This window comes from Pelobates fuscus, chromosome 9 (assembly GCF_036172605.1).
Source record: "Pelobates fuscus isolate aPelFus1 chromosome 9, aPelFus1.pri, whole genome shotgun sequence".
Lineage (NCBI taxonomy): Eukaryota > Metazoa > Chordata > Amphibia > Anura > Pelobatidae > Pelobates > Pelobates fuscus.
Window position 1 is genome coordinate 166741181 of NC_086325.1, and position 21145 is coordinate 166762325.

The 21145-nt window shown below is 41.7% G+C and overlaps 1 protein-coding gene across 1 annotated transcript in view; it reads right to left on the bottom strand.

Moving 5' to 3' along the window:
- SLC34A3 (solute carrier family 34 member 3) overlaps positions 1-11567 on the bottom strand; it is a 29160-nt gene extending 17593 nt beyond the window's left edge. Inside the window, exons 1-4 of the mRNA XM_063431779.1 lie at positions 11523-11567; positions 2739-2883; positions 1049-1156; positions 76-204 (exon numbers count right to left, since the gene is read on the bottom strand). Coding sequence (XP_063287849.1) covers positions 76-204; positions 1049-1156; positions 2739-2838 — 337 coding nt within the window. The 5' untranslated portion in view covers positions 2839-2883; positions 11523-11567. The remainder of the gene's footprint in view (positions 1-75; positions 205-1048; positions 1157-2738; positions 2884-11522) is intronic.
- Positions 11568-21145: the final 9578 nt, after the last annotated feature.

A 21145-nucleotide genomic window follows, 5' to 3' on the forward strand; every position in this document is an offset into this window, starting at 1 on the left:
TCCCCCCTCCCCTTAACATTGAAGGCTATCTTATGGAGTAACGCAAACACAGGGTTATGAACAAACATTACTCACTTCCCACCAGCTGAAAAGCCGAGCTGAGGACATCAAGGGAACAAATAAAGAGGTAAAGTAATCCCAGCAGGAGACAGCCTTTCACTATCCCTATCACAACTCGCTTGATCTTCTGTTCCGTGTTTAATTCTGGAGAGAAAATTAATTATATCAATATTTCTTTTGGGATTGACATGTTTGAACTGGAAGTGTAAACAATATATTAACACATGTATCTAGTGCGCTCGGCACGGAACGTTAAACAGATCTGTTACCTTATAACTTTCGACCAATCACTGCCCTTTGCTTGTGTCACGTGACTACGACTTGGAATTAATCTGACCCATACAAAATATGAATGTGGCAGAGTTTGAGGAGATTAATGTATTATTTCACTTTAAGTTTTGCTATTTTTACTGCAATGACTTTCCTTGCAAATGAAAAAACGTGCCGTATGTAAAATAAAATAATAAAAATAATATATTAACTAAAAGTATCATTTTCTGTTTACTAGGTGGAACATTACCTGTTAATTGCCCTTGTCAGGGCTCAGCACATTCCTAGTAACTAACACCATAATACAATGACGTGCTGTCGGTTTGTAGATAATAAAATAAAATCTGTGTTTGCCTGTAAAATCTTCCTTTGAAGTGATTATTGCAGTTCATAATACAATGTTTTTTTCCATATGGACATGAGCGACACATTTTGTGTTTACTAGAAGCATGTGTGCATCCATGTTCTCCCATAATGCTTTGCTTTCTCCCCGATGAGCGGGGAACGCTTTTACTGGCATTATATCTTTTCAACCCATACATTTTCTGACAGTTTTGTTACCTTAGAATTTAGAGTAAATTTTAAAACTCACAGATTTGTTCTGATGATATATATTCACTTTAAATAAGGGACAAACAATTAACTTTGTCTATTCTTTGTCCATCAGCTTCTCGTTCAAATGGTAGATAGTTGGTAAATAACTGGGAGATATATATACCATTCCAAGCCGGGCCCGTGGCCTGCAGTTCTGGAAGGGCCCATGGATCAAACTCTTCTTCCACCACCTCGTTGTCGGCACTGTCAACATTCGATACGGAGACGGCATCTGTACATCAAACATTTCATCAAAAAATTTAGAAACGTTAACCACAAATCCCACCTCCTATATAGAGTTTTGGGATCGACATGTTTGAACTGGAACTTTGAATAAAATATTATCACATCTATCAATGTGTTACGTGTCTGTTATCCCACCCATTGTACAGCGCTACGGAATTTTGCTGGCGCAATATAAATAATAAAATAATAAATAATATTAATCAAGTGCGCACAGCACGGAACGTTAAACAGATCTGTTACCTTATAACTTTCGACCAATCACTGCCCTTTGCTTGTGTCTTGTGACTACAACTTGGAATTAATCAGAGTTTTCACAGTTAATTCTGCTACGTTTGTTAGCTTTGCTGCAATGACTTTCCTAGCACCTGATAAACGTGCCATATGTAAATAAAATAATAAAAATAATATATTAACTAAAAGTATTTTCATTTGACTAGGTGGAAGATTACTTGCAAATTGCACCTCTCAGAGCTCAGCTGACAAGTGCAATTTACAGAATTCCAATTTACAGTGTTATTTACGGAATAAATACTGTGTGATACGTCAAATAATACCAGCAGATAAATAAAGTGTACATGTTTAACTAGTCGAAAAAACATAGCTGACTAGCTGACTTCTCCCTGTAAACTTGTTTCAGTCAAGGCGCTAATAATAAATTTTACGTTTCATGATCCGAAGTGGTGACATCAAGACATATGTAAATGCTAAACGGTCACTGATTAAACTGTTGCCATGGTGGTCCTCGAGACGATATCATGCCTCTATTCCACGGAAGCAGTAAATCAAGAAAATCATACAGCACCGGCCTTCCGCGGTACGTGTGCCTGGAGCCCCTACGTTAATCTGACCCTGAGTGCATTATATAATTGAGCACAAACTCTTAGGAGCATTGTCCAACCAAGAGAGAAATAAATGTTTAAAGGGACATTATAGTCACCAAAACAACTTTAGCTTAATGAAGCAGTTTTGGTGCTCAATTCTCTTCCATTTAGGAGTTAAATCACTTTTAAATCACTTTTTTTTTCACTGTTTATACTGCCCTAGCCCCGACCTTCATGCATGTTACATTCACATCCTTTTTACACTTCCTGTAAAGAGTGATCTAATGATTACACTTCCTTTATTGCACATTCTGTTTAATTTAGAATGTCTTATTTCTTGCCCTGTTATTAGCCTTCTAGAACCTGCAGTATCCTACCATATGTAATTAAAGTTACATTTACAGAGCAGGTAATAACAAAATTCTAAATTACAGTAAGTTACATTTGATTGAAAATGAAGCCATTTTGTTTTCATGCAGGCTGTGTCAGTCACAGACAGGGGAGGTGTGTCTAGGGCTGCATAAACAGAAACACAAGGGATTTCGCCCATAAATGGCAGAGAATTTAGCAGTGAGACTGCAGGGACATAATCTATACACCAAAACTGCTTCATTAAGGAAGTGAAGTGTACTCCTGAAAATAACATTGATTTCCCCAATAATTTAACATTCTTTTACATATTTTAAGTGACATGCTAAGAAAATAATGTTTTGATAATAACGTTTAATTTATTTTTATTTGCCTCACCCATTGTTCCATTTTCCAGGGGCACCTTGATGTTGATGTCATAGCTGTCCAGGGCGATTTTGGTGAGTGACGGCTGAGAGTTGTTAGTAGTGTATGGCATGTTGGAGGCGCTGGACTGAGACCTTCTCAGATCTGCTGATGTAATCTGTGTTGGAAGCAGAATTACTCAATAGCAGAGAATTTAACACGTAAACCAGTGGTAGCTGGCAAATGATCAAACTGTGATATGAAAAGTGGAGCACAGTTCAAAGAGTGGGGCAGTTGTCATGGAAACCAGTGCAAATGTTTGCAACTTTGCGACAGTTTGGTAACTGAGAAGAGACACTTTGTTCAAATTATGCAACTTTGCAGCAACATTTTAATTTTCTTTTTAATTGATTTAATATTTCTTATATTGCACCCTTATTCTGAGAGCTGTTAGATGCAGCAATTAAGAAGCAATGAGGGTTTACGGATTGTACACATCCCTCGGGAGCAGCGTGGTGAATGTTAATACTTGGAATATTTGTACAGGTTGACACCGGTGTCTCCATTTCCCTGAACCTGCCCACCGTCCTGCAATGCTTAACACCCTTCAAGTTCCTTAGGGTGAGCTATTACACTGTGTGTGAGGCATGGTAACAGTAGCATGTGTCAATCACAAGCACGTTACTTGCGAAGGCGTCTAGTTGTCCATCACCGTTATACTGGGATACTTATCAGTTTGTTAGTTTTATCTTTATGGATGTTCTTTTTTACATGAGCTAACAAGAAAATGTGATTACGGTACTTTTTCTCTGTACACATTTACTTGTGCAATTTGTTGCAGAAGTTCTCGAATACTACTTGTCAGGAGTTACAGGTCAAGTGTTAATCAGCGGTTGGGGACAACATGTGTAAAAGGCTTTAAGGCAGTCAATTGGGCTGATCAGGCTACGAAATCCCTGCGCATTTCACTATATCAAACAAAGGAGCGACCGTCTCTCTGGGTGTAAGATGTACGCCTCTAAAGTCTCCTTTACTGTAAACAATTGTTAGTCTATATTAAAGCATATCTGTACCCGTGAAAAGTAGAGACTTGATGAGGGAGAGGGAATGGTCGGAAGCTATAATACACCCCACGCATTTTGCATTCTCCTAGCACTTACTCATTGGTGGGTAAAGTAACTATACAGGGGTTAAGCACAATCCAGCATCGTGTTCATTCCATAATATTTTCTAAACCTTAGTTCTTAGTGTTTCCAGCACAATCACAATGCAAATATGTCACAACTTTTTTCTGCTATTAGAAATTATTATCAGCTCAGTAGTTATTGTTAATCACACAATCTCAATGAGGCTAATGACAATTAATAAAGATTTGTTGAACCTTTTTTTTCCTTTATTTTCTCTCTTTCCTCTCCTACACTGAAACACCAGTGTAAAAAATAAAATAAAACATAGTGTAAAAGATATTGGGTTCTTTGGTTAATTGCCCCCCTCCAGTGTGAGCTGCTGGGTTCCCTGGGTATTCTACAGACAGCAGTTACATTGTAATGTCTGTATCCCTTTATTGTAAAGATATGGGGGGGGGGGGAGTTAATTGCCCCCTCCAGTGTGAGCTGCTGGGTTCCCTGAGTATTCTACAGACAGCTGTTACATTGTAATGTCCGTATCCCTTTAGTGTAAAAGATATTGGGGGGTTTAGTTAATTGCCCCCTCCAGTGTGAGCTGCTGTGCTCCCTGAGTATTCTACAGACAGCAGTTACATTGTAATGTCCGTATCCCTTTAGTGTAAAAGATATTGGGTTCTTTGGTTAATTGCCCCCTCCAGTGTGAGCTGCTGTGTTCCCTGAGTATTCTACAGACAGCAGTTACATTGTAATGTCCGTATCCCTTTAGTGTAAAAGATATTGGGGGGTTTGGTTAATTACCCCCACCAGTGTGAGCTGCTGTGTTCCCTGAGTATTCTACAGACAGCAGTTACATTGTAATGTCCGTATCCCTTTAGTATAAAAGATATTGGGGGGGGTTTTGGTTAATTGCCCCCTCCAGTGTGAGCTGCTGTGTTCCCTGAGTATTCTACAGACAGCAGTTACATTGTAATGTCCGTATCCCTTTAGTGTAAAAGATATTGGGGGGTTTGGTTAATTACCCCCACCAGTGTGAGCTGCTGTGTTCCCTGAGTATTCTACAGACAGCAGTTACATTGTAATGTCCGTATCCCTTTAGTATAAAAGATATTGGGGGGGGTTTGGTTAATTACCCCCTCCAGTGTGAGCTGCTGGGTTCCCTGAGTATTCTACAGACAGCAGTTACATTGTAATGTCCGTATCCCTTTAGTGTAAAATATATTAGGGGGTTTGGTTAATTACCCCCACCAGTGTGAGCTGCTGGGTTCCCTGAGTATTCTACAGACAGCAGTTACATTGTAATGTCCGTATCCCTTTAGTGTAAAATATATTAGGGGGTTTGGTTAATTATCCCCACCAGTGTGAGCTGCTGGGTTCCCTGAGTATTCTACAGACAGCAGTTACATTGTAATGTCCGTATCCCTTTAGTATAAAATATATTAGGGGGTTTGGTTAATTACCCCCACCAGTGTGAGCTGCTGGGTTCCCTGAGTATTCTACAGACAGCTGTTACATTGTAATGTCCGTATTCCTTTAGTGTAAAAGATATTGGGGGGGTTTGGTTAATTGCCCCCTCCAGTGCGAGCTGCTGTGTTCCCTGAGTATTCTACAGACAGCAGTTACATTGTAATGTCCGTATCCCTTTAGTGTAAAAGATATTGGGTTCTTTGGTTAATTGCCCCCTCCAGTGTGAGCTGCTGTGTTCCCTGAGTATTTTACACACAGCAGTTACATTGTAATGTCCGTATCCCGTTAGTGTAAAAGATATGGGGGTTTGGTTAATTACCCCCACCACTGTGAGCTGCTGTGCTCCCTGAGTATTCTACAGACAGCAGTTACATTGTAATGTCCGTATCCCTTTAGTGTAAAAGATATTGGGGGGTTTGGTTAATTGCCCCCTCCAGTGTGAGCTGCTGTGTTCCCTGAGTCTACAGACAGCAGTTACATTGTAATGTCCGTAACCCTTTAGTGTAAAAGATATTGGGGGATTTTGGTTAATTGCCCCCTCCAGTGTGAGCTGCTGTGTCCCCGGAGTATTCTACAGACAGCAGTTACATTGTATTGTCCGTATCCCTTTAGTGTAAAAGATATTGTGGGGGGGGGGGTGGTTGGTTAATTGCCCCCTCCAGTGTAAGCTGCTGGGTTCCCTGAGTATTCTACAGACAGCAGTTACATTGTAATGTCCGTATCCCTTTAGTATAAAATATATTGGGGGGTTTGGTTAATTGCCCCCCTCCAGTGTGAGCTGCTGGGTTCCCTGAGTATTCTACAGACAGTAGTTACATTGTAATGTCCGTATCCCTTTAGTGTAAAAGATATTGGGGGGTTTGGTTAATTGCCCCCTCCAGTGTGAGCTGCTGTGTTCCCTGAGTATTCTACAGACAGCAGTTACATTGTATTTTCCGTATCCCTTTAGTGTAAAAGATATTGTGGGGGGGGGGGGGGGTGGTTGGTTAATTGCCCCCTCCAGTGTAAGCTGCTGGGTTCCCTGAGTATTCTACAGACAGCAGTTACATTGTAATGTCCGTATCCCTTTAGTATAAAATATATTGGGGGGTTTGGTTAATTGCCCCCCTCCAGTGTGAGCTGCTGTTTTCCCTGAGTATTCTACAGACAGCAGTTACATTGTAATGTCCGTATCCCTTTAGTATAAAATATATTGGGGGGTTTGGTTAATTACCCCCACCAGTGTGAGCTGCTGGGTTCCCTGAGTATTCTACAGACAGTAGTTACATTGTAATGTCCGTATCCCTTTAGTGTAAAAGATATTGGGGGGTTTGGTTAATTGCCCCCTCCAGTGTGAGCTGCTGTGTTCCCTGAGTATTCTACAGACAGCAGTTACATTGTAATGTCCATATGCCGTTAGTGTAAAAGATATTGGGGGGGTTTGGTTAATTGCCCCCTCCAGTGTGAGCTGCTGTGTTCCCTGAGTTTTCTACTTCCTGGTACGATTAGAGTATGTCCGCGCAGGCGTATAGTATTAACATTGCTTGGGTGAGCCGTTAGTCTAGCGTGGCCCCCCCACACAGGCCTTTTGATTGCAAAATTAATTTACTTCCTGGTACTATGCCTCCCAGGGGCCATGTATACCCTTTGTCTACGAATGATAACTTAGTCTTAGAGGAGTATATTCGTGAGAACCTAGACAAAGGGTTCATTAGGAGATCCTCCTCCCCTGCTGGGGCTGGATTTTTATTTTTGTTAAAAAGAAGGATGGTTCTTTAAGACCTTGCATTGACTACCGAGGTTTGAACAAGATAACCATTAGAAATGCCTATCCGATCCCCTTGATCACCAAGCTTTTTGATCGATTAAAGGGTTCCAAGATTTTCACTAAGTTAGACCTCAGAGGTGCTTATAACTTGGTGAGAATTCAGCAGGGACACGAGTGGATGACTGCGTTCAATACTCGTTATGGGCACTATGAGTATACAGTAATGCCTTTTGGTCTCTGTAATGCCCCGGCGGTATTTCAGGATCTAATTAATGAAGTTCTTAGGGAGTTTCAACATGACTGTGTTATTGTATACCTCGATGATATACTTATACATTCCAGGGATATTGAGACTCACCACGGACAGGTCAGAAGGGTTTTGCACAAACTTCTTCAACACGGCTTGTACTGCAAATTAGAGAAATGTAGCTTTGACCAATCCCAGACTAACTTTCTTGGTTACGTGATTTCTGGTGAGGGGTTTGAAATGGATCCGGAGAAACTCCAATCCATTTTAGATTGGCCTTTACCTAAAGGTCTCAAGGCCATTCAGAGATTTATTGGTTTCTCTAATTATTACAGACGTTTCATTAAGGGATACTCCTCTATTATTGCTCCTATCACCAATATGACCAGACAAGGGGCTGACACTAAGAATTGGTCTACTGAAGCACTTCTGGCTTTTAAGACTCTCAAGGAGCTGTTTGCTTCCGCACCAATTTTAGTTCACCCTGATGGTTCTAGAGACTAATCACGCCTCCGCCGAGACCTGATTAGTGTCCGGGATTTGACTGACAGGTCGGGCTAGAATAGCGTCATGACGTCGACTATTGAGCGTCACGTTACAAAAAGGCATAGCTCTCTCGCGGCCGGCGTTTACATGCGCGAGGGAACCGCGAGGAACGGGAGAATCATGCCGTCTGGATGGAAAAACGTCTAGGTCTCTACCCCTCTCAGGGGTAGAGACTACAGGTACCCTGACACCCCTCCAGTGTGAGCTGCTGTGTTCCCTGAGTATTCCACAGACAGCAGTTACATTGTAATGTTCATATGCCGTTAGTGTAAAAGATATTGGGGGGGTTTGGTTAATTGCCCCCTCCAGTGTGAGCTGCTGTGTTCCCTGAGTATTTTACACACAGCAGTTACATTGTAATGTCCATATTCCTTTAGTGTAAAAGATATTGGGGGTTTGGTTAATTGCCCCCTCCAGTGTGAGCTGCTGGGTTCCCTGAGTATTCCACAGACAGCAGTTACATTGTAATGTTCATATGCCGTTAGTGTAAAAGATATTGGGGGGGTTTGGTTAATTGCCCCCTCCAGTGTGAGCTGCTGTGTTCCCTGAGTATTTTACACACAGCAGTTACATTGTAATGTCCATATTCCTTTAGTGTAAAAGATATTGGGGGTTTGGTTAATTGCCCCCTCCAGTGTGAGCTGCTGTGTTCCCTGAGTATTTTACACACAGCAGTTACATTGTAATGTCCATATTCCTTTAGTGTAAAAGATATTGGGGGTTTGGTTAATTACCCCCACCAGTGTGAGCTGCTGTGCTCCCTGAGTATTCTACAGACAGCAGTTACATTGTAATGTCCGTATCCCTTTAGTGTAAAAGATATTGGGGGGTTTGGTTAATTGCCCCCTCCAGTGTGAGCTGCTGTGTTCCCTGAGTATTCTACAGACAGCAGTTACATTGTAATGTCCATATCCCTTTAGTGAAATAGATATTGGGGTTTGGTTAATTGCCCCCTCCAGTGTGAGCTGCTGTGTTCCCTGAGTATTCTACAGACAGCAGTTACATTGTAATGTCCGTATCCCTTTAGTGTAAAAGATATTGGGGGGTTTGGTTAATTTCCCCCTCCAGTGTGAGCTGCTGGGTTCCCTGAGTATTCTACAGACAGCAGTTACATTGTAATGTCCGTATCCCTTTAGTGTAAAAGATATTGGGGGGGGGGGGGGGGGGGGGTTGTTAATTGCCGCCTCCAGTATGAGCTGCTGGGTTCCCTGAGTATATTACAGACAGCAGTCTGATCACCATTTATCTAAAGGTAATCCACTAATAATAATAAAGTAACGTGTCGTATTTCGTTATGTTTCCTACATGGAGATGCAGTTTGTCAGTGATACGATGTGTGGATTATCCAGGAGGTGTCAGTTTTATGTTGTTCTCTATAAGTACGATATGAATCTTTGGCGTTACAGGCAATCTGTAGAGTCGGTGCACTTCGTACGGCGACAGACACTGCAGATAATCTGTTACAATTCCAGTACGAAAGGTTATCTGAGTACACGTTAATTAATTAACATCGGCAGAGGTCGTTCTATCTGTCTGTACAGCTAATAAGGAATCCCAGATCTCGCGGATATTCACGCAACGTATAGACCTCTGTATGGATGGATACAGCGAGAAATATCCGGAAAATGTCTGTAGAATACAGAATAACATCAAATCTATAGAGTAATAATGATATTATATGGAGATATTTACTCGATTCCATGGCTATCTAGCAGATTACTAATGTTTATACATTTTCTATTTTAAATTAGGATTTTGGGGTAAAAATGTGTGCTATTCGAGAACAAAGTGCTAAATAAAGAGCCATCACCATTGAAACCAACGGAATTTAGCAAAAGTTCCTACTTAGCATTTATAATTCTCTGCCATCTTGTTTTTTTTATAGTTACCGCGTATTGTATTGCTATTTATTGGTTGTTGGGTCACATTCTATTCCCCTCGTCTTGCGTACCATGATACGTGATTGTGTATAAAACTGTTCTGATCCAGGCATTATAAGTGTCGTCTTCCAGTAAGGATTCCACGTTTAGATTCATCGATTGATAATCAATCAGCATATAGATCTGGGTAATCAGCAGGTGGCTCTCCAGTTGTGGAGCAGCTACAAGTCCCATGATGCGGTAACAATGAGGCTAACAGATACCGAGTTAGTGGATCCCATGGGGGCGACAATTTTGTTTCTCGTTAGTATATTTGTTTAATCTAAATTTGTATCACCACGTTCAGTTAAACACTGGGAATATGTTGCGTTAAAACACAAAACCATCAAAATTATGGGAAAGAAACACATCTTGAATTTTTGGAATTTTTCTTACATTTGATCTGCCATACAGATCTGGACTCTCTCTAATTTGGACTCTATTGAATGAACCGCACTACAGTGAATATAAAATATAATCAGTCCCATTAGCCTGTACCTGCATTCCTAACCCATAACTCTACGTCTAACTGCGCTGAATGGCGTTGGCATGAAGGTGCCATGTTGACGCTTGCAGTTCCAGAATCCCCCCTGCAATTTCATACTATGTCTTTGTACAAATATTCCGGGGGATAGTCCTTAATGAACCCCAGAAGTCGTAAATTAGGAGTTACCATAGTCACAACATGGAGGAGGTGGACCGCCGATTAATAAAGATTTAATCATTAATAGATTATTATTATTAGTTACCTGTTATAAAGCTGTGTTAATGGTAATCTGTGCTCTGTTCGCCAGAATTAATTCTAGCTGTAGATATTGCTAAATGCGCAGTACTCCAATAATCTCAAACTGGGATTCTGACCCAGGAAATATTGAGAAATGGGTATTATGTCTGGTAGAACAATTAATCCCCAGCTGGTAAGCAGACCGAATAATAATTGAATTATTTTTGTCATAATTGTATCTGTGTTATGTACAATGAGGGTGGTTTATGAAACATATATGTATCTAACTAGCTCGTTACATCAGCTGGTAATGTGATATCAAACGTTACTTATAGTGTAAAATCGAAATGCTCCAACAGCCAGATTTAATGAGAAGCAGAATTCTAGACCAATCGGTGACCGGCAGAAATCAAACAAAAGCCAGGGGTCAAAGTTGGACACCTCTAATATAAATTTGGAAAACGAGGCACATTAACTGACGTAATAACATCTATTTGTTTGGGGTTATTTATCAGTACATGCACACAAAATTAAGTTCTGTTCTCAAACTCCCATTATGCCCGGGCAGCAGCGGCTTTCATCAACCAAAATACTAAGAACAAGAAAAACTGTTACTACCCCAACTGTTACTACCTATGGCTATTTAATTAACAAAGGTTTAAAGTGTAAGCTCACCTGCCCAGTCAGGTCAAAAGTGGCAAGGTGAGGCAAGACGAGTCCTGCACTAACAATTCATCTGCTGCTTCAGCTAAAATGCCAAATCTCTAATGAGACAGAAAGGGGTATTTTTATTAAAACATGCCCAGTGTGCGGTAATCTAACGTGCTAAATGAATGCTATTCTGTCAATATATTACATATAATATCACCGTTTCACTCTGGTTACTACTGTTAGAAAAGCAATAATCATTTCTTAACATCTATTGATCCAGTGTATCCCATGGCCGCGTGCTCACACTACGTGGAGGTCATATATAATATGAATCCCAGTCCTGGTCAGACCGGGACACGACTGATAACGCTGCTGTAATATAGGTGACATACCTCTCGCAGCGCAGTTCAGCAGCCGATCCAAGTGCGAAGAACACAGAGAAAGGTGTCTTCTATATAAGCCCCAAGGAGGGAGGTCAAAGTTTTCTGCTCTCTTTGCACATTATCTCTTGACTATTACTGTCTTCTTATTAATGTTTACCGGGCTAATCGTAGTAATCCTTTTAATGCCCTGCTTCATGGACTACCATGTGTTCTCTTCCAGGAAAAATAGTTTATTTGTTGTGTGTGTCTTGTGACTGCGCACACACATAGCAGGGATTGTGTCGTGTCAGATTCTGCGCAAAATCCTACTTACAAACAGGACAGTCATTGCAATAGGGCAACACAAAGCGGACGTACATTGAGTTCTAACAAACAGTATTTACAAAAATGGAGATACCGAGGGACAATCACAGGACAAACCATATTCACAGTCCCTTCTAACAGGAGATATCGAGGGACGAGTCACAGGACAAACCATATTCACAGTCCCTTCTAACAGGAGATATCGAGGGACGAGTCACAGGACAAACCATATTCACAGTCAGTTCTAATAGGAGATATCGAGGGACGAGTCACAGGACAAACCGTATTCACAGTCCTGTTTAATAGGAGATTTCGAGGGGTCAAGTCACAGGACAAACCATATTCACAGTCAGTTCTAATAGGAGATATCGAGGGACGAGTCACAGGACAAACCATATTCACAGTCAGTTCTAATAGGAGATATCGAGGGACGAGTCACAGGACAAACCGTATTCACTGTCCTGTTTAATAGGAGATTTCGAGGGGTCAAGTCACAGGACAAACAGCATTCACAGTCCGTTCTAATAGGAGATATCGAGGGAAAATCACAGGACAAACCATATTCACAGTCCCTTCTAACAGGAGATATCGAGGGACGAGTCACAGGACAAACCATATTCACAGTCCCTTCTAATAGGAGATATCGAGGGTCAAGTCACAGGACAAACAGAATTCACAGTCCGTTCTAATAGGAGATATCGAGGGAAAATCACAGGACAAACCATATTCACAGTCCCTTCTAATAGGAGATATCGAGGGGTCGAGTCACAGGACAAACAGTATCCACAGTCCCTTCTAATAGGAGATATCGAGGGACGAGTCAGGAGGACAAACAGAATTCACAGTCCTGTCTAATAGGAGATATCGAGGGACGAGTCACAGGACAAACAGTATTCACAGTCCTGTCTAATAGGAGATATCGAGGGACGAGTCACAGGACAAACAGTATTCACAGTCCTGTCTAATAAGAGATATCAAGGGGTCGAGTCACAGGACAAACAGTATTCACAGTCCAAGAGCTGTACTGTTATGTACAGGTAGCAGCAAATAGTTAAAGGTACAGAACTAAAAGGAGAAATGTGGAATAAGAATTCTAGATAAGAATAAATAGAGCATTAAGCTTGAGTCTAGCACAGAAATTATCATAAAGATCCAGTTGATAGAAAATGAATTCGCAATCGTCTAAAGTATAAAAAATTGCCACAACTCTTTTACTGTGTTACATGAAACAGCTCCGGGGAGTGGCGAGAATCAATAAATTATAGCGACGCATTAATAGGCAGCGTTGATTTATTGTGCGATTTCCCATGGGCTGTTATCAAGACGGATAAAAAAAAATAAAGGTTTTATCCATCTGAAAATTACAAAACACACTCTGCGTGTCTGTTAAGTACTAAACCTATTAAAGCATATTTTCACAGTCTAAATGCGCAGAAATCTTCCCCGGAGATATTTTTAAATTTATACTAGTTTGCCAGTGTTAATGGAGTATAAGCATCAAAATATATTACTATTCATTATTTATATAGTGCCAACAAAATCCTGCGGTCATAAATACATTAAGTAAAAGGAATAATAAAAGTACAGAACAATTTGAAAGCTTAAAGGAACACTCCGGATCCCTGGAGTACTTTAGATTGTTGAAATGCTTTCTATGTAAAGAGTACCCTCTTTTTTTTCATTTTTCAAAAAGCACAGATTTCAATTGACACTGTCACTGTGATAAATAACCTGGTTACACCCCCCTGGCTGTCAATCAGACACCCGGTCTTGTTACTTCCTGGTTTGTTTAGCTCAGTAAAGATTAACTCAAGAGGCAGCAATTGCTCCGAGCACCTGCCTTGCTAGCTGTTTTTATATTCACCAGTGAAAACAATACATAATTAAGTGCATGCATGATTTCATTGGAGGTATATGTCCTAAGCAACAATCACCATTTATTATTATTATTATTATTTTCATTTTGGCAGTGAAGTGGCCCTTTAATGCTTTGTCGCTGGGATGTGCTAAACATGAAACAATCACCATGGAAATGAAAAGAATATTGGGCAGAATGTAGGCCTCGGTCCCGGAATTTCACTTGTTTGCAGGCGGCACTACCAGTAGGAGAACAAGTCAGCCGCCTAGGTTCTCTACCCAGTCTGACAGGAAGTGCTCGCTAGGAGCAATGAACAGCTTCCTGTCAAACTGGGTAGAAGATACAGAAGATCCCCCACCACCAAGAGACACAAAGGGACGAGGGGGGTACGGGGTGGGGGAATGGACAAAGCAACACACAAAGGGCTGCGGGTGTGCCAAGAGCTACACAGAGTGACTGGGGGATGACAAAGCCACAGGGACAGGGGATGGGGGAGGGAAAAAGAGACGCACAGGGTCTGGGGAATGTAATAAACGAGACATGCAAAATCTCATTCAAGTTTTTTCACATTTTTTCATCAATCATAGTCCTGGAAAATCCACAATCTGCCCTCACATCTCAGATGTTCCAACCTCTGGCCCTTAGTTCTAGACACTCTTATCTATAGATTGTGTCTTATCTGCCTATTATAAACCAGTTTATAGGTTGTTCTGTTCCTGTTACGTTCTGTTCCACATGTACCTAGCACTGTACAATATGTTGGCTAAAAATACACATCTATAACTAATCAATAACCATGTTATGGTAATACTGAAACCACTATACGAGAAATAACTTAATATTATAATATCTAATCTAATAATATAAAATATTAATCTAAAACCTGTCTAATACCTGTCAGTGGGAACTCTTTGTAGAAGAAATGGAAAGCAATTTGGTGCTCCTTTACCCATAAGACGGATTCCCTGTTCCCCATTACCATAGGATGGATTTCTTGTACCCCATTACCATAGGATGGATTCCTTGTACCCCATTACCCATAGGATGGATTCCCTGAGCCCCATTACCATAGGATGGATTTCTTGTACCCCATTACCCATAGGATGGATTCCCTGAGCCCCATAACCCATAGGATGGATTCCCTGAGCCCCATTACACATAGGATGGATTCCTTGTACCCCATTACCCATTGGATGTATTCCTTGTGTTCCATTACTGATAGGATGGATTTCCTGTACCCCATTACCCATAGGATGAATTCCCTGAGCCCCATTACCATAGAATGGATTCCTTGTACCCCATTACCCATAGGATGGATTCCCTGTACCCCATTACCCATAGTATGGATTCCTTTTGCCCCATTACCCATAGAATTGATTCCTTGTACTCCATTACCATAGGACGGATTCCCTGAGCCCCATTACCCATATGATGGATTCCTTGTACCCCATTACCCATAGGATGGATTGCCTGTGTCCCATTACCAATAGGATGTATTTCCTGTACCCCATTACCCATAGGATGAATTCCCTGAGCCCCATTACCATAGAATGGATTCCTTGTACCCCATTACCCATAGGATGGATTCCCTGAGCCCCATTACCCATAGGATGTATTCCTTGTACCCCATTACCCATTGGATGTATTCCCTGTGTTCCATTACTGATAGGATGGATTTCCTGTACCCCATTACCCATAGGATGACTTCCCTGAGCCCTATTACCATAGCATGGATTCCTTGTACCCCATTACCCATAGGATGGATTCCCTGTACCCCATTACCCATAGAATGGGTTCCTTTTACCCCATTACCCATAGGATAGATTCCCTGTACCCCATTACCCATAGGATGGATTCCTTGTACCCCATTACCCATAGGATGGATTCCCTGTACCCCATTACCCATAGAATGGATTCCTTGTACCCAATTACCCATAGGATTGATTCCCTGTACCCCATTACCCATGGAATGGATTCCCTTTACCCCATTACCCATAGGATAGATTCCCTGAGCCCCATTACCATAGGATGGATTCCTTGTACCCCATTACCCATAGGATTGATTCCTTGTACCCCATTATCCATAGGATGGATTCCATGTGCCCCATTACCCATAGGATGGATTCCTTATACCCCATTACCCATAGGATGGATTCCTTGTACCTCATTACCCATAGGATGGATTCCCTCAGCCCCATTACCCATAGGATGAATTCCCTGTGCTCCTTTACCCATAGGATGGATTCCCTGTACCTCATTATCCATAGGATCGATTCCCTGTGCCCCATTAGCAATAGGATGAATTGCCTGTTTCCCATTACCCATAGGATGGAATCCCTGTGTCCCATTACCCATAGCATGGATTCCCTGTGCCCCATTAGCAATAGGATAGATTCCCTGTACCCCATTACCCATAGGATGGATTCCCTGTGCTCCTTTACCCATAGAATGGATTCCCTGTACCCCATTATCCAAAGGATCTATTCCCTGTGCCCCATTAGCAATAGGATGAATTCCCTGTTCTCCTTTACCATAGGATGGATTCCCTGTGCCCCATTACCACAGGATGGGTTCCTTGTGCCCCACAGGTTACACTATATAAAGACAGTAACAAAACAAACAAAAGTCAGGGAGGGTTTTAGACAAACACAAAGAAATTGTGCTGGTGATCTATTGGGATGTGCTGAACTCAGAACGATACGATGAGAGAGAAGTCTTGGCGCTGATCATGTTGACATTAGATGTGGATTCCCTGTACCCCATTACATATAGAATGGATTCCCTGTGTCCCATTACCCATAGAATGGATTATTTTTACCTCATTACCCATAGGATGGATTCCCTGTACCCCATTACCCATAGAATGGATTCCTTTTACCCCATTACCCATAGGATGGATTCCTTGTACCCCATTACCCATAGAATGGATTCCTTTTACCTCATTACCCATAGGATGGATTCCCTGTAACCCATTACCCATAGAATGGATTCTTTTTACCCCATTACCCATAGGATGGATTCATTTTACCCTATTACCCATAGGATGTGTGAAGGAATAACCCATCATATTCCCAGAATATCCGCAATCTGCCCTCACATCTCAGATGTTCCAACCTCTGGCCCTTAGTTCTAGACACTCTTATCTATAGATTGTGTCTTATCTGCCCATTATAAACCGGTTTACAGGTTGTTCTGTTCCTGTTACGTTCTGTTCCACATGTACCTAGCACTGTACAATATGTTGGCTTTTAGGCATGTGCATGGGGAACATTTTCGGTTCAATTTGAATTTTTGCAATTCGGGACATCGGTAATTCGGCACTTCAGCACTTCGGCAGTTCGACACTTCAGAAATTCGGCAACTTCGGAACTTCGGCACTTCAGCACTTCGGAACTTCAGGACTTCGGCACTTCTATTGCAGCCGCTTAGTAGATAACTCCCTAATTCCCACGGTATTAGGGAGTTATCTACCAAATGGCTGAAATACCTAAATTGGTCTTTCAGACAAATTTACTAATACTAAGTAAAAATGACTTAGTATTGGTAAATTTTGCCCCTACTCGCTATACCGCGAGTAGGGGCATGTCTAGTAAACAGTGAGCAGCCTGTGGCTGCTCACTGTTTAAAAAAATAAAAATAGGCCCCCCCGGCGGATGGGGGCCCTAAAGTAAGACGATGGGGGTGACCTATTGTCCTCCCCCTGGCCCCCACCCCTGAGCGGTGGGTGGGCGCCCTAAATACTAATAAGGGGGGGGGGACCTAATGTCCTCCCCCCTGGCCCCCACCCCTGAGCGGCGGGTGGGGGCCCTAAATACTAATAAGGGGCGATTCCATGAGCCCCATTACCCATAGGATGGATTCCCTGTGCTCCTTTAGCCATAGAATGGATTCCTTTTACCCCATTACCCATAGGATGGATGCCTTGTACCCCATTACCCATAGAATGGATTTCTTGTACCCCATTACCATAGGATGGATTCCTTGTACCCCGTTACCATAGGATGGATTCCCTGTGCCCCATTACCCATACGATGAATTCCTTGTACCCCATTACCCATAGAATAGATTCCTTGTACCCCATTACCCATAGAATGGATTCCTTTTGCCACATTACCCATAGGATGGATTCCCTTTGTCCCATTACCCATAGGATGGATTCCCTGTGCCCCATTACCATAGAATTGATTCCTTGTACCCCATTACCCATAGGATGGATTCCCTGTGCTCCATTACCATAAGATGGATTCCCTGTGCCCCATTACCATAGGATGGATTCCCTTTGTCCCATTACCATAGGATGGATTCCTTGTACCCCATTACCATAGGATGGATTCCTTGTACCCCATTACCATAGGATGGGTTCCTTGTGCCCCTTACCATAGGATGGGTTCCTTGTGCCCCATTACCCATAGGATGGATTCCCTTTGTCCCATTACCATAGGATGGGTTCCTTGTGTCCCATTACCATAGGATGGATTCCCTGTGTCCCATTACCCATAGGATGGGTTCCTTGTTCCCCATTACCATAGGATGGGTTCCCTGTGCCCCATTACCCATATGATGGATTCCCTGTGCCCCATTACCACAGGATGGGTTCCCTGTGCCCCATTACCATATGATGGGTTCCTTATGCCCCACAGGTTACACAATATAAAGACAGTAACAAAACAAACAAAAGTCAGGGAAGGTTTTAGACAAACACAAAGAAATTGTGCTGGTGGATCTGCTGGGATGTGCTGAACACAGAACGATCCGATGAGAGAGAAGTCTTGGCGCTGATCATGTTGACATTAGATGTGGGTAACTGGACGCGTACCTGATTTAGGCGGTTTTGTCAGATGGAAAGTATAGGTAAACACTTTCTACAACAGCAAAGATAAACAGCACGAACAGAGTTCAAGGAAAACCTGTGATATAAAGAAATAAGCGTAGGCTCATCCCGTACCGTAATCACACAATCAGCACTTCTGCCAATATCTGCATTAATTAACCCAATGTATACTTCACAAAGACACAGGGAATTATTCACTAAACGGTGACAGGCCTATTCACTACAGGGGAATTAAACATGTTACGCCAGAGTAGGCAAACGGCCAGAATTACTTGGAGAACTGTTCTATTTCGACTATCGTGGCCTTACATGTCAAACTCACTGTGAATCATAACAATCTGCGCTTTAGCGGATATCCTGGCAAAGTGTGAATTTGCTGGGAATTAATCATGAATTTCAGATTGTAAGCCACGATAACCAATTCCTGGTTAACCTGGTTAAAAACAAGAAACAACAGATATAAGTTTACTGGAAAAAATGGGCAAAAACGAAATTTATAAAAGTGAAGTGATAAACTCCCGACTTTACTGTAACTCATTAAAAATGATAATTTAATTTTTTGCATTTTTGTAATTCTTTTTTCTATATGTCTTGCCTCTCTGGCTCACCGAGACTTGTCTAACACAAACTGCGCGGTGGCGTCACCTGACGTTTTTAAAGAATAATAGTTTTAACTAATTTCACTTTGTTCTGTCAGATTGTAAACTCTAACCCTGTGTTTGTGGGTTGAGATTCATTTAAAAAAAAAATAAGCAGGTCAACGAAAGGCTTTTCCGAAGACAGTTGAACGGCATCATGGACACAAGTCGATCTCATGCCTACCTTTTATTAATAACGTCTCCATGGTAACAAGCATGGACCAAAATCAGATGCTGGCATTATTATTTATAATAAAGAATTCATTACAGAAATAATTTTTTACAAGGAGAAACAGCGCAAAAATAAAATTAACTAAATTTACATATTTTGACAACTGTTAATAATGTAATTTACACCAATGGAAGAGTCTAATTATCCTCTGGGGGCACACATCTCTCACTTGGTATGCTATTATTTAATACATTTATAGCATGGGAAATGTCCAGATATTCACTGTGGCGGAACCAGCCTCGCCAGTGGGCATTGGAGAAGACTGATTGCCAGCCTCCTGCCATGTGACTATGGCCCCTGGGATGTATTGCCTGCTCTCCTGTACTGCTGAGGTTTGCTACCAACTAGGTGGATTTGGCTATGGAGCTTGTCTAGTGCCCTCTGTTGGTGGCAACAGTAATATGCACTACCTGAATAGCAAGACTGGTTCATTTGCATATTCGGGTAGATTTGCATATTGCTAATTCTGCAGGCACGTGAGATATTTTCTGTTAATTATTGTCTCCCCTACTTCTTTAAAAATATGCCATTGTGTTAAAACAAGTCACTGTATGTTGCCTGCTATGATTTAACTGTTTGTAATTTTATTGAGATTTCACAGCAATGTTAATGTAATGACCATATGGGCTAGTCCCAAGGAAAATAAAGTTTTAGATAGTTCTTCTTCATTCTCAATCTAAAGTCCTGTCTCTTATTGGGGGAATTGCTATATCACTACAAGGGATTTCTATGCTCTGCATGCTCCCTTGGATAATCACTTTTAAGCTCTTTTAAGGGCTTGTTTCTGTCCTGCTCTCTGAAGGAGTCTATGGTGGTTATGGTGTTGTCTGGAGTGCTTGGAGATCTCTGTAAGTGCTAGGAGCATCCTTCAATGGAGGTACCCAGTTGGGGTGCCAGGTGATCTGTTACATTCACGCAGTTATTGGCTGCAGATACAATGTGTACAAAGGTCAGTCGCAGACAAACAAATTTCCAGCTCCCACCTCAGCCACAGTATATTCAGGGCAGCTGTAAATAACCCACACAGTTGGGAGGTACATGAGGTACATAAGTGCTACCCAGGCTAATGTAAAACACAACCTCTTTCAGATTAAGTCAGTTTAACACTGGGGTAACCCCTGACGGAATATAAATTTTACATCCTGGACAGCGCTCTTCATGAACCTCCCAACAGTTTGTGTATCTCAGTGCTTTCTGGGAGACTCCTACTAATGCTGGCCATATTGCTGGTATTGGAGGTTACAGCTGGCTCCATCCTGTCCCCATCAATTTATATTATAAGGAGGATCCTCCCCCTTACGGATTCAATTAATTTGATTGATAAATATTAAAAACATCTCATTGGCAGATAGACAAATGCTGCAAGTTATCATAAATATTCAGTAATTATCCAGGAATGTATTATAACTAAGGGCCAATTACTCTGGGTTACAGCTATGGCCTATGACCCCCGGCCTTTGTACAGAGTCTCTGAGACATGTCCTATGGGATCCCTCCTTGTAGTGCTGTTCTTAAATGGACACTCTGGGACCTGAATAGTACTGTAGCTTTCTAAATCATCTTTTTCATTTTACAAAAATAGCAGATTTCAAAAGAAATTAACCTGGTTACACCCCCCTGGCTGTCAATCAGACACCCGGTCCTGTTACTTCCTGGTTTGTTTAGCTCAGTGGAGATAAACTCAAAGGGCAGAAATTGCCCAGAACACCTGCCTTGCAAAGACTTCTCATTGAGCTGCATTGGACAGCCGCAGAAAGTCTGGGCAGGGTT